The 13,394-nt window shown below is 50.4% G+C and overlaps 2 protein-coding genes across 2 annotated transcripts; both read right to left on the reverse strand.

Annotated features, from left to right (window-relative positions):
* Positions 1 to 763: 763 nt before the first annotated feature.
* Positions 764 to 5,751, reverse strand: TMEM107 (transmembrane protein 107). The gene is made up of 5 exons (XM_079797122.1): positions 5,539 to 5,751; positions 5,324 to 5,391; positions 5,122 to 5,222; positions 4,342 to 4,438; positions 764 to 4,140 (listed from the first exon to the last, which is right to left on the reverse strand). Exons 1-5 carry the CDS (start codon positions 5,623 to 5,625, stop codon positions 4,071 to 4,073), a joined length of 423 nt encoding a protein of 140 aa, XP_079653248.1. The 5' UTR covers positions 5,626 to 5,751; the 3' UTR covers positions 764 to 4,070.
* A 4,833-nt stretch (positions 5,752 to 10,584) lies between these two features.
* Positions 10,585 to 13,394, reverse strand: BORCS6 (BLOC-1 related complex subunit 6). Its single transcript, XM_079799104.1, has one exon. It carries the CDS (start codon positions 12,280 to 12,282, stop codon positions 11,224 to 11,226), a length of 1,059 nt encoding a protein of 352 aa, XP_079655230.1. The 5' UTR covers positions 12,283 to 13,394; the 3' UTR covers positions 10,585 to 11,223.

The raw sequence follows: 13,394 nt of genomic DNA on the forward strand, positions 1-13,394 counted from the left end.
AGTGTCCATTTATGGATGTACATAATCTTTCCTAATAATAAACATGTAAATTGACCGTACCTCTGCTACGCCAGAGTATGCAAATTAACCCAATAAAGATGGTGGTTAATTTGCATACATACCTGGGCCCCAGGAACCTCCTCGGCACCCAGGTCACTCCCAGCCGGCCATCCCACGGAGGCTTTAGGCTTGGGGGACGGGGGTACCCGCTTCCCAAGCCTACAGCCTGGGGCGGAGGCTGTAGGCTTGGGAAGGGGCCGAGCCTGGAATCGGAGGGAAGGGGAAAAAAATCAATGGAAACATATCCTCAGGTGAGGATAAAAAGAAAAATAAAGAAATGTCATACCTTATGAAAGGCACATCTTAAAAATGCCTAAAGAAAGTTATCATTTTTTCATGGTGAAGGGACTGGAGTCCATGTTGATGAAAATACCTTGGCGGCTGCGGTGACTGGCAGTGGCTGCAGCAGCGGGGTGATTGGGCTGGCACCTTCCTCTGATCAGCCCGGTTGCCTCCCACAAAGGGAGGACAGGCTGCTCCAACAGGGAGTGGGCCTAAGCCATCAGTAGGACATCCCCTGAGGGCTCCCAGTATGTGAGAGGGGGCAGGCTGGGCTGAGGGACCCCTCCCCAGTGCACGAATTTCATGCACCGGGCCCCTAGTTTTATTATAAATTTCACTGATATAACAGATATGTAACAGAATGCACAAATAATAAAATATACAATATTCTTTATTCTGTATTCCACTTTTATATCCATGATTTCATAAATGGAGTTGTATCCATTTATATAGTTTCAACATGAATGTTGTTTGATATTTTTATTTACATTTTCAAGTAAGACAAAAAGTGAAACAATGAAGATATGTTGAAACTTCTGGTTCCTCAGTGACTTGAGTGATTTCTTGTCCAAAATGTATAATCTCAATCTAAACATGAGAAAACACTAGACAAATCTGATAATAGTTTACAAATCCTGGAAGAATATTTCCTCAATTTTTTGTGTTATTCACAATGCAACAGTTACAGACACTTCTAAATAGAATCTGCATTATTAACATTTCTCCATTGCTTTCTTAAATCTACACAATCACAATTGTTATGTTGTGTTTGCCAATTTCTGTGGTGTAAATATTCCCACCAAGGCCAATTTATATCTTTCTTCCTCACTTTCTTTCTTGTTGGAGAGAGAGAGAAAGAGAGAGAGAGAGAAAGAGAGAGAGAGAGAGAGAGAGAGAGAGAGAGAGAGAGAGAGAGATCTTTTTTCCACTTATTTATGCATTCATTGGTTGCTTCTTGTATGTGCCCTGACTAGAACCTGAAACCTTGGCATATCAGGATCATGCTCTAACCAACTGAGCAACCTGACCAGGGCTCAATTTCAAACTGTCAATCAGATGTTACTAAATAAATAAAGAAGAGATACACAGTAGTAAAAACTTATATAGTATCTCTGCCATACAGATACATAAATGTAAATAATCTTAAGAGTATATAATAGTGGCCCTGGCCTGGTTGCTCAGTTGGTTAGAGCATCATCCTGATATGCCAAGGTTTCAGGTTGGTCCCCAGTCAGGTCACATACAAGAAGCAACCCCACCAAACCTCAGAGGGAAGGCAGGGGAACGGGGAGAGAGAGGGGTAAGAGATCAACCCAAGGACTTGTATGCATGCATACAAGCATAACCAATGGACACAGACAGCAGGGGGGTGAGGGCATGTGCTGGGGGGGGGGGGAGTGGCCAGGGAGAGGTCAATGGGGGAAAAAGGAGACATATGTAATACTTTCAACAATAAAGAATTTAAAGAAAGAAGCAACCAATGAATACATTGTGGAACAACAAATTGATGGTTCTCTCTCTCTACCCCCCCTTCCTCTCTCTCTCTAAATAAAAAATTTAAAGAGTATGATAGTAAAATGTAAAATAAAGTATTGAATTTTGAGTATCACCTCTGTTTTTAAATATACTGTATATATTTTATTGATTTCAGAGAGGAGGGGAGAGGGAGAGAGAGAAACATCAATGATGAGAGAGAATCACTGTGTTACATTTAGCCACTCTGCCTACTGGGGATAGAGCCCAAAACCTGGGCATGTGCTCTGACTGGGAATCAAACCAGTGATTGGTTTATGAGTTGATGCTCTTACCACTGAACCACACCGGCCAGCCTATAATTTAATGTTTTATAATAATAGCGCTGAACAACTGGTTCACAATGTTTCTGTAAACAAAAAGTTATCTTTCACAAATTAGTAGAACACACCCCTGGGTGGGGATGAAAGCCAGACTGAGTGGGATATGACTTCCCTGACCAATGTCCACCTTTTCTCACAATATGCTCCCCTATCTCTCCGCTCCAGCCAGGGCCTCACTCAAACTGCTGCTATAGAAGCAGCACCTGCTACTTTGGGCAAATTGATTCCTATTCCATAGCATGAGTAAGTTTACTTTGTAGCACAACTAATTGCTATTAAATGACTCTGGAAGTATCGGATATTGTTTCTTTTCTGTCTCTACTAGTCGTAATAGCTGTGATGGCTGAGGCTGAGTATGGGTCATATTCACATGGATTCCCTCAGGAGTACCTATTACAGTGTACTGCATATAGTAAGTGCTCAATAAGTATTCACTGACTGAATGCTCAAGATGAAGGGCTGTCAGGGGAAGAAAATATGGACAGGGAAAGGTTATGTATGTGTGAGGCAACACCAGAAAGCATCTTTTAGGATGCCTTTAGGTTATTTAGAATGCCCTGGTTCCATCTTCCCAACATACACCATACCAGGAAGCATCTATCCTGTTTCAAGTTAGAAATTTTTACTACAAGTAAAAATTTGTAGAAATTTTTACTACAAGTTTGTATGTATAATACCTAATCGGTATATGTGTTTTAATAACCTTTTAAACATGTTCTTGCCATGTGCTGACATGCAGAGGTGGGATATTGCTCCCCTGTGAACAAGTTTGCCAGGTTTCTGGATGGGAGCTCCAACCACCAGGAAAACCGCAGTTGAACAGGTGGCCTTTCTTGCCATAGTGAGATGGGTTATCTGTGACACCAGGTACGGCCAAAATTAACGTGTTTTGTTTTGTTTACATTACCGTTTTGTAAAAAACCATGAAACACAAATGATTCTTTGCTTATTCAAGTTTTCAAAACCTTTTTCTTTTAAATATTAATAACGAAAACCTGGAGCTTAGATATGAAACTTACTGACAACTATTTTCCGGAGAACTGAAGCTACCGGCCAACTGAAGCAGTTCACCACTACCAACGCGAGAACAAAGGGAGAGATCGTCAGGAAGAATCAGATTAGGAGCAATCAGGGTGTTGCAAGTCCTGATTACGCAGAGACGTTAATCACGAATCATGCGATCTCCAATCATCATGTTCCAATCTGCCCTCCCGAAGGAGGAACAGGTAAGGATTATCCTACCTGACGATAACCACTATAGCGGAGTATTCCGAAGTCCATGAAAAGGATCCCACGACAAGATAGGGTGAGTAAATAACACGTTATCCTGAGTACTAAAATTATTCAGATTCTTCCTTTTCTGTTGCTACATTTATTTGCAGATCTTTCAAAATATGTTTTTTTTTTTTCCATTTGGCAACCAAAAGGAATAAACTAAGCCCTCCCAGAATGCTCCACTCGCGAGCTTGCATTCTGGGCCGTTAGCACCACTTATTTACATATCTCCGCCCACTCCCTTCCGCCAGACATTTACCGTAATAACCAAGATAAAAGCGGTACATATTATCTTACAGTCTGCAAGGCTGGAAAACAGCCTTCCATTTCTCTAGTAGTTTGGCTACCCCAATTCTCCCCTGAAATTTTTATAAGTTTTGATGTTACTCTAAAATAGGATTTCATTACAAAGCTCTAAATAAAACGCTAATAAATCCCAGACTCGACAGTTAATTACTCTAACACTAAAATTCTCCACCAAATGCCGTTTTAGGGGGAGTTGGGGGCGGGGAGGGGAGAGTAGGGTGGGAGGGCGCTTCCTCCTTCCAGGAACGGTGAATGCTCCTCCAGCCTTTCTTCATGCTCTCATGAAGGTAATCAGAACGGTTTCTTTTTCAGCCCAAAGACGCTGATGAATAAGGCCATTTCAGTGACTGCTGGGAGGGCACTGTGGGAAGTAGGTGGTAGGTTTAGGGCCCTTTCCAATTAAAATCCCCAAATCCGACACCCCATCCCCAAAGTATAGGTGGGGCAGGACTTCAAAAGACTACAGGAGCTTGAGTGGATCTGGTATCTCACATGTGGAGTAAACCTTCAAATTTAGAGTAAACCTTCTTTCCCCATCCCCAAACATTGAATGTTACTGTACCTGCAGAAGACGAAAATGTACCAGTACATGGTGCACTCCCAACGCTCAAATATGAAAAAGGATAGGGCCACAGATGCACTACAGTGAGCCCCGATGGCTTGGTAACGCACCCGAGTCAAGGAAAACCTTTGAATCAACAGGCCTTTTCTCTCAGGTTCACTTCTTGCTCCCTCAACAACTGTAAAGGCCAGAGCCAGCAGGCCTGCCTTAAGAGACCAGAACTGAGCTTGCACAGTTGGGCCTCCAGGGTACCCCATTCCACATCTAGGGGCCAGCCTGGACTCCTCAGATGAGGTAGGAATAGGCTTCCCCTCTACCCCAGGCCACACAAGAATGCTCACAGTGACTTGATACATTCTGCTGGAATCACCCACCAGCGCCCTGTTCCTCTTGGCCCACAATTCAATTGTCAAGAGCCTTCCCTGATCCATCTTCCTCACTTCCTCTGTCTCTTCCGAGTTCCCATAGGGCTTTGTATCTTCACACACTCCTATGGCACAGTGCTTATCACACTGAATTACAGGGTCTGTCTCCTCTTCAAGGCAGAAAACTGTGCTTTATCTCATTTTGGGATCTCCATTGCCTGGTGCATAGCAGGAGCTTGACAAATGATTGCGGATTGTATTAAATCTGCATTGACTAAGAAGATCTCTCAACTGGAGAGATTCTATTTGCCTACAAGGGCAGACACTGTTGTACCCCAAAGTGCTAGTTAGGTGGCTGAGGGGGTACGTGGTGGAAATGGGCCCTGTGGGAGAGGTGCGCAGGCAGGAAGGATACAGATGAGGCTCTGGGTACTGTTGAACATGGAAACTCCTGAGAAGAAGCCGGCCAGCTCCACTGCAAAGAGGCCCAGGGTGACGGCGAGCGCTGCCACCAGCCTGCAGAGAGGGAGGGAGCTGGCTCAGGCATCTGAACTTCTCCTAAGACCCCTCCCCTCCCACTACTACTCAATTCTGATCACCCCACCCAGAGTGCTCACTGAATGTCCTGCGTCTTATACTCTTCGGTGGTGAACGTGAGAGGCAGGCATGCCTGGATGTTGCTGTCCTGGGGAGCAAGCAGGGCAAAGAGAATGAAGAGTAAAATAGGGGTGTGAGGACCCGACTGGGCCAGGTCCTGGGGGAAGAAGAGGGGATGGGCAGGGACCACCCGAAGTGGGGATGCGGGAGGGGGGAGGGTGCTCGTAGGTCTTACCCGGGACCAGAATAAGGTGATGACGACCACCAGATGCGCCAGAAGCGTCAGGAAACGAGAGGGCACGAGCCCTGAGATCCGGCCCATGGCCCCCAGAGGCAGGGGCACCGCCTGGAGCAGAGGCCGTGGTCTCTAGGGCTGGAAGCTCAGGGATGGCTACTTCTGAGGTCTCCTAGGCTAGCGGGGAAATTTGTGTGCCTCCTTCCCGCGGGCACTGGCACCGCCCCGTTGCCTAGACAACAAACGAAAGCGGCGCGCTGGGACCGGATCTTTGAAAATCTCGCGAGAGCAGTACGTTTTCGAGCCGCTGTGAGCCTCGGGGTCAGCACAGACCTGGGCTCCGCAGCGGGTGGCCCCGTAGGTTGGTAATGGCGGGTCGGCTCCCCGTGTGCAGTCGAGCTGTCGGTGACCGCGGTGTGACCCAGCACCTCACCGCCAAATCCGCCCGCACGGGGCGGCGAACGGAAACCCGCCCTGTCCTAGCCCGGGGACACCTCCTCTTCTCCGTTGTCCACACAGCCCCCGGACCCCGGACCCCGGCCCGCAGCCCCCGGACCCCGGCCCGCAGCCCCGGACCCCGGACCCCGGCCCCAGCCCCCGGCCCCGGCCCCCAGCCCGCAGCCCCCGGCCCCCAGCCCGCAGCCCCCAGCCCGCAGCCCCCGGCCCGCAGCCCCCAGCCCGCAGCCCCCGGCCCCCAGCCCGCAGCCCCCGGCCCCCAGCCCGCAGCCCCCAGCCCGCAGCCCCCGGCCCCCAGCCCGCAGCCCGCAGCCCCCAGCCCGCAGCCCCCGGCCCGCAGCCCGCAGCCCCCGGCCCCCAGCCCCCGGCCTCCAGCCCCCGGCCCCCAGCCCCCAGCCCCCAGCCCCCGGCCCCCGGCCCGCAGCCCGCAGCCCCCGGCCCCCGGCCCCCGGCCTCCAGCCCCCGGCCCCCAGCCCCCAGCCCCCAGCCCCCAGCCCCCGGCCCCCGGCCCGCAGCCCGCAGCCCCCGGCCCCCGGCCCCCGGCCCCCGGCCCCCACTACGTGGCCCAGGATGCCTCCGCGTACGAGTTGCTGGCTGCCGACCGCTGTCTTCCCCACGCTGGACTTAGGGCACCGTCATGTCCAAGGCATGGACACTTTCTCCCCTTCACTCCTCCGCATCCCTCTGGCTTCCCACTACCCTGGGCCAGAGGAGACGTAGGGAACCGAACGTGGAGAGGTGGATGTCCCTAGATTGTCCGGCTGTCGCTTATTGTCACGGAGCCCCTGGTTTTCCGAGGACCCCATCCCCGAACCTTCCTTTCTTCCCTCTGTAACTTACATACTTTTTCTCGTGGGAATAGAAAGCCCAGGCCTTCAGAGCCAAGTTTCCCTCAGTGACAGTGTATCAAGTCTGACGGTTCACAGATGAAAAGCACAATCACAATATGAAAGTGAGAAAAGACTGGGACCTACTTTTGCAAAGTGAGGTCCCTGGAACAAAGAAAATGAAGAGGATTCAGTGTGGAATCTGGGGAAAGAGCATTCCAGGTGGAGAAGCAGCAAGTGCCGAAGTCTTTAGGTGGGAACAAGCCCAGTTTGTTGAACAGAATAGAAGCTAATGAGTTTGAAGCCTAGCAATGGAAGGGGAAGAAAAGATCAAGGTGAGGTGGGATGGGTCAGATCACGTCCAGCCTTGCAGCCATGGGGAGGGACATGGTCAGATTTGTATTCTAGAAGGTAACTTTGGTTGCAACATGGAGAGTGGATTTTAAAACATATTTTTACTGATTTCAGAGAGGAAGGGAAGAGAGAGAAACATCAATGACCCGGAATCGAACCATGATCTCCTAGTTCATAGGTTCACACTCAACCATTGAACCACACCGGCCAGGCTGGAGAGTGGATTTTAAGATTTTAAGCAGAAGGCTAGTGAAGAAGACATAAAGTTATCCAGGAAGGCCAGGATGAGCTTGGACCAGGGTGGGTCAAGAAGGTAGAATTAAGTGGAAGGAATCAAGAAGATAAGAAGGTCTGACCAAGGGGCTGAGGATAGGTGAGAAAACGGGAGGGGTGCAAGGATGACAAATTTGGGGCCCCAGCAAGCTGGAAGTTTGGGGAGTTATTCGCCTTATAATAGGCTTCCTGCCTAGAGGAACTACTAGATAGTAAGACTTGTAGTCACATTTCACACTGTGAATTGACAGTGAGCAGGCATTTAGGTCTGTCCTGTCATTTTCCATGACCTTGGTTCACAGAAAGACTGCCCTGGAGAAGTCTTCTCAAAAACGTTGAGTTTTGGAGCCTGCCTGTGGTCATAGGAGGTACTGCAGGTGAGTGGGTGTCCTTCACTCTGGAACCCTGAACTGGTCATAAAAGAACTTAGAAAAAAACTTTATCATGGAAAAATGTAAACATATGTAAAAGTAAAAAATAGTATAATGATCCCCTTTGAGACCTACCTTGCTTCCTCTATACTTTTCCTCTCATCCCTATTAGATTATTTTGAAGTAAATTCCAGATGTCACCAGGTAGTTCAAATTGCCCACTCACACATATTTTGTTTTTTGGTTTTACACTTTGCTTGAATCAGGGTCCAAATAAAGTTCACACATTGTACTTGGTCAATGTGTCTCTTAAGTCTCTCTTTTTAAAATCTGTATTGTTGAACTTATTACATATGTATCCCCCACTCCCTCCATAAGTCTCTTTTAATCTTAGGTTCTTCCTCCTCACTCTTTCCTCCTTGTTTTCTTTTCTTGCAATCATCTGTTGAAGACACCGGGCCATGTATAGGCTGTGTTCTGATCGGGTCATTTGACTTACTCCTCTGTGCTCTGTGTTTCCTGTGAACTGGTTGTCAGATCAGTCTCACGTTCAGTTTTCTGGTAAAAATACATCATGAATTGTGGCTTGTACTTACTCCATTACAGCAGCAGGGACGTGATGCCCGCTCCTCTCTCTTTTTCTGGTATTAAATGTGAGTAGTGGGTTCAGATTCCGGCAACCAGTATGAAGTTCCCCATCACTTTTTCCACGTACTGATTTAATTGATCATCCGTTTTTGCGCATGTCCTTCCCTGATGTGCTGTGCGTCCTGGGTCTCCCAGGTAACCAGCTCTGGGCCACCGACGCCCGGGAAGGGGTCGGAGGGACCGCTGAGCCCGGAGCCCGCAAAACCATTGCCGGGTCCGTGTGCCCAGCTCGCCCTACAACGCAAGTATCACGCCGGAAGTTTAGGCAGGCCTTAGGCTCTTGCTCTGCGATCCCTGAGACCCCGGCCACCTGGAAACAAACATCATCAAGTGGTTATGAGGAGACCTGACCAGCCCAGAGGCCGGTCGACCTCGTGGCGCAACGGTAGCGCGTCTGACTCCAGATCAGAAGGTTGCGTGTTCAAATCACGTCGGGGTCATGCTTTTGGTTTCTTTTTCTTTATTTTCAACTATGAGCTCCAGCGGTCAAGTAGGAGAAGCAGCACCTTGTAGGGGCCGGAAGGAGAGATCTCCTGACCCGAAGCCTCGCGCCGTCCCATGGAGAAAGCCCAACAATCCCGCGTGTTTTTTGCGGCAGGTCAAGGGTCGTAGGGACGGCACAAGTTCCAGATCGCTCAACCCAGAACAGAGAGTCGGGAGCCTGCGCAGGCGAGAATGTAGCTCGGTCAGTTCAACGTTCTGCGTAACGGCTCCGCAGTCCTGGGCAGGATCTCAAGGAATGAATTCTCTTCGCGTCATGTCATTTTTTATTGCGAAGTAAGAGTTCAGATCTCAGAGGAAGCAAACAGCAGTAACTTACCGTGGACGAGGTGGCCGAGTGGTTAAGGCGATGGACTGCTAATCCATTGTGCTCTGCACGCGTGGGTTCGAATCCCATCCTCGTCGGTTTAAGTTGCTTATGCCAGTTTTTGTAATTCGAAAGTAAGAATTTCTCTTATTTTCTGTTTGCCCACATTCAATTTCCGTGTCACTCTTTTGTTCTTGCTAACAGTTGGGGTTTTCGACCCTTCTGCATTTTCCAGTATGGGCAAAATTAGTTATAAAATAACACTGGACATTAACGCATTTGCTCTGGAGCTGACCTGGCCAAGAAAAGAGGTTCCCAGGTTGCTAGCACTAGGCGCCGTGGCTTAGTTGGTTAAAGCGCCTGTCTAGTAAACAGGAGATCCTGGGTTCGAATCCCAGCGGTGCCTGAGTGGGTGCTTGCGTCTTTTGCTAAGACTGCGAGAAGAGTAGCTGATACTTACTGAAATGCTTAGTAATTTAGTCTTCGAATTATGTTTATTCTTACCCAATTTTTCTAGGCAGGGGGCATAAGTACTGTAAATTCTAGATAGTATTATATGAGAAGCCAGAGCATGACTGGCCGGTTAGCTCAGTTGGTTAGAGCGTGGTGCTAATAACGCCAAGGTCGCGGGTTCGATCCCCGTACGGGCCAGTGCAGAGGAACTTTTAACAGTTTTCACTGGGTGAACTTAAAACGGCTTGTAGAACATTTCCAACCCCGGAACTCTTTACACATAAAAGAGAAACGTGTTGAGACTAGTGTTTTCTGGAACAGGATGATAGTAAAACAGAACAGGATCTCTTTCTGTGATCTCTTTATAAATCTCCTGGCCTTAACATGGTGGCTGCTGGAACTTACTATGTGAAGTATAAACATAGAAAGGTGCCAGGGGTTGGAACAAAGATGGTCTCAAACTATACATGAGGCACTGATCAGTGCAGTGTGGGAAATGGGATCAGGAATGGAGCTAACAAGTTTCCCCCATCTTTCTCCAAAGACAAAATGTCCAGTTCGCCCAGTCCTTCCCTGAATAAGGCGCATTAGCATCTGAGAAGACAATCCCTTCCTTTTCTGGAGCACCTTGCTTCGTTTCTGCTTTTATCGGATCTCTGGGTCATATTTGTGTCCTGCAGTTCCCCTCAGACCTGATGCCTAAGAGCGGGAACCACATCCTTCCCCACGTAGCCTGGGTCCCCCACCTCACTCCCAGCACCGACCCCAAGGGAGCTCCACGAAAAAGACGGACCCTTATTCCCATACTTTTTGGCTCATCAATCCGTGTAAAGCCACACAGACACAGCTTCAGCCTTAGCAGCAGCAGCAGCACTTTAATTCCACAAAAACTCAGAAAGTTAAAACTGATTAGAACACTCCACAACAGGTGGGCTTCAAAACCAGCAACAATTCTACTGAATCCTGAGAGCAGTGAGACCACTCCCAACTCACCCCCTCTACCATGCAATGCATTCCTTCTAGCTCCACCCTGGTCTGGCTGAAATGGGATGGTAGGGGGCCAGTGGGCAAAAGCAGGAGGTTATCCATCTGCAGGTGTGCATCCTTGTCTGCATGGTGTGTGACCAAGGACCACTCAAACTCCCATAGCTCCTGGCACCTGAGATGTGATACTGGAGTCATAGTGGCCACAGTGGGGGCTGGGGACTCTGTTCCCCTTTCTTGATCACATATAGCATGTCTCTCAAGCCCAGACCTGAAACCCTGGGTTCCCAGGGACGGTGCTTTAGTTAGAGAAGAGTTGAGGAAAACAACGTAGCTACAGATGGCCAACTGAATAGAAGCTGAGCATCATCACCTCCCACCAGGAAAGCCTTTAGAACTTCCCATATACACCTGCATACGGCCCAGCGAGTGGACGCCGGCCTGCTAAATACATCTTGAAGAGTCCATAGGATCCTACTGGGCCCTGGCCTGGTCTCTCTTGCCCTCCTGGTCACTTGCACAGAGCCTCCAACACCTCCAGGGTGCGTCGGATATCCCGGATTTGGCGCGCCAGCCCCTGCACTGGCTGCAGAGCCCTCTCCAGCTCCTCGCAGCGCGCTAGCAGGGTGTACATCCCCTTGATGCTCATGTCCACGGCTTCGCCTAGGGAGTCCACGGCGTCGCGGTAGGTCTGGATGCAGCCCACGCTCAGTGCTGTCAGCTCCTGCACCGCACCACCCAGCCCGCGAAGCAGACGGTCCACCCTGCCGCCCAGCTCCCGACTCAGCCGCTCTAGGTCCCGCAGCACGTCCGGGTCGATGGGGGGGATGGCCGGAGCGGATGAAGGTGCTGAACAGGGCGGCGCAGGGACAGGGGGCGGGGGTTGAGAGGTGCTGCTCAGACGGATCTTGAGTTGCAAGTTGTTGGCGACAAAATGGGTGAGGTCGCCCTGGCGGCTCACCGTGCCCTCAAGCTCCAGGGGGCTGGAGATGGTGGCCCGACGCCCGCCACCCGCGCCAGACTCCGCACCCGCTGCGGACCCGGAGCCGCCGCACGCCCCGCTCAGCCCATCCAGGCTGCGGCTGTCCTGAAGACGGCTGGAAAACGACCTGCCAGCCCTGCCGGCCGCCCCCTCGTCGTCGTCCTCCTCCTGCTCATCATCCATCCCGCCGCCTCCCGGGCCTCCTCGACGGCTGATCGTTTCGGATACAGGCTTGTCCTCGGGCGGCTCAGGGTCCTTGCGTATGGAAGACCCGTGCGGGTTGTGCTCGGGATCCGGCTCTCCCTGGAGGCTCCCCGGTCCACACAGCATCACTGAGCGGCCGAGCTCGTTCTCCGGAGCCTCCGGTCCCGGCCAGTGGACGACGCTGTAGCTCGAAGTCTTAGGGGACGCCCTGGGGTGGCGGCTCGAGCCTCCAACGTTCTCGGCTTCTTCCTCTCCCGTCACCCGGAAGCCTGAGGGCGGTTCAGAAGGCGTTCGGCCCGGCCCGCCGCCAAAGATCGCGGCTCGCTGTCTCCCCAAAGTCAGAAGGTCTGACTCGGGCCCAGGCGGCCCGTGGGACGACTCCATACTGCAGCTGGGGACAGGAACCGAGGACTGGGTTCACCCGGGCTCCCGAGGCGTTTGCGGCGCCTTTAAGAGGCGTAGGTAGAGGAGCGCCGAGGTCTGCGTGCCGACAACGGTAAGGACGGAAACAACACTCTGATTGGTCACGGCGACCAGGAAGTCCCGGAAAAAGAGCTGTTGTTGAAGAGCCGGACACAAGTGAGAGCCAGCGGGGTGGAGATGAGGTGACAGCTGCTGTCGTAGTCCCGCCCATTCAGAAAGTTGAGGGGGAGGACTTTAAAGATCAAGATCCTGAAATACCGGCGTCCTCCAAGGGCGGGGCTCCGACTCTTTATGCCCAAATGGCCACGCCCACAGTCGTTGCTTAGCAACCCCACAGGTAATGCTCAGACTTGGAGTACCTGCGAGAGATTCTTGGGATGGAAATACGTAGTGTATCCTGCTTGGACCATCGGGATTGAACCGCCTCTAGTGGGTCAGGAAGGATGAAAACACCTCTCAGCAGAACGTGAGTGGTTCGCACCGCCGTCCTCGGCTCACAGACCTAGCAGATGAACTATTCAGAGCGACTAATGGTGGACACCGAGGCCTGTGTCAGGGCTTTCCTGTGCTTTTGCCACTGTTCTTTCTCCTGCCCCCTCCAGGTTTGAGTCTCTTCCCTTGGAGGATGGCATGTGATTTTGCCGCTAGATAAAATATTCAGTAAGTGAATGTCCCTGCATGAAGGTCAGAGCCCTGGGACCATTCTGATCTCATCTCTTCCTTCTCTTCCCCTCCCTGGTCCTGCTGGAGCCACACTGGCTTCCTCCTCACTGTTCAGACATGCTCCCACCTCAGGGATTTACACTTGCTCCTGCCTTTTTTTATTATTATTATTAAGTTAAAACTTTCCTAAGCGAAATAAAAAGAAATTCAAGAAACAATTTTTACCTTGTAATATAGAAAAAAACAGGTAAGCTCTATTCCATGCTTAAGTGTTAAGGTTCTTATTTTTCAAATCTTATTTCTTAAAACTCAATGTAGCTAAAGTTTAATGACAAGTCCTGTTATTTCTTGCCATATGTATTACATAGCAAGGGTATTTACAATAATGAAGCGGCTGACACGTGTTTGTT

This window comes from Cnephaeus nilssonii (genome assembly GCF_951640355.1).
Source record: "Cnephaeus nilssonii genome assembly, chromosome: 19".
Lineage (NCBI taxonomy): Eukaryota > Metazoa > Chordata > Mammalia > Chiroptera > Vespertilionidae > Cnephaeus > Cnephaeus nilssonii.

What these genes read in the sequence shown, in the direction of transcription:
- TMEM107 (XM_079797122.1), bottom strand. Translation starts at nt 5,625, where the DNA reads ATGGGCCGGATCTCAGGGCTCGTGCCCTCTCGTTTCCTGACGCTTCTG. An exon ending in TCACCTTATTCTGGTCCCGG is followed by an intron (nt 5,392 to 5,538) that starts GTAAGACCTACG and finishes CTTGCTCCCCAG; the next exon opens with GACAGCAACATCCAGGCATG. An exon ending in TATAAGACGCAGGACATTCA is followed by an intron (nt 5,223 to 5,323) that starts GTGAGCACTCTG and finishes CCCTCTCTGCAG; the next exon opens with GCTGGTGGCAGCGCTCGCCG.
- BORCS6 (XM_079799104.1), bottom strand. Translation starts at nt 12,282, where the DNA reads ATGGAGTCGTCCCACGGGCCGCCTGGGCCCGAGTCAGACCTTCTGACT.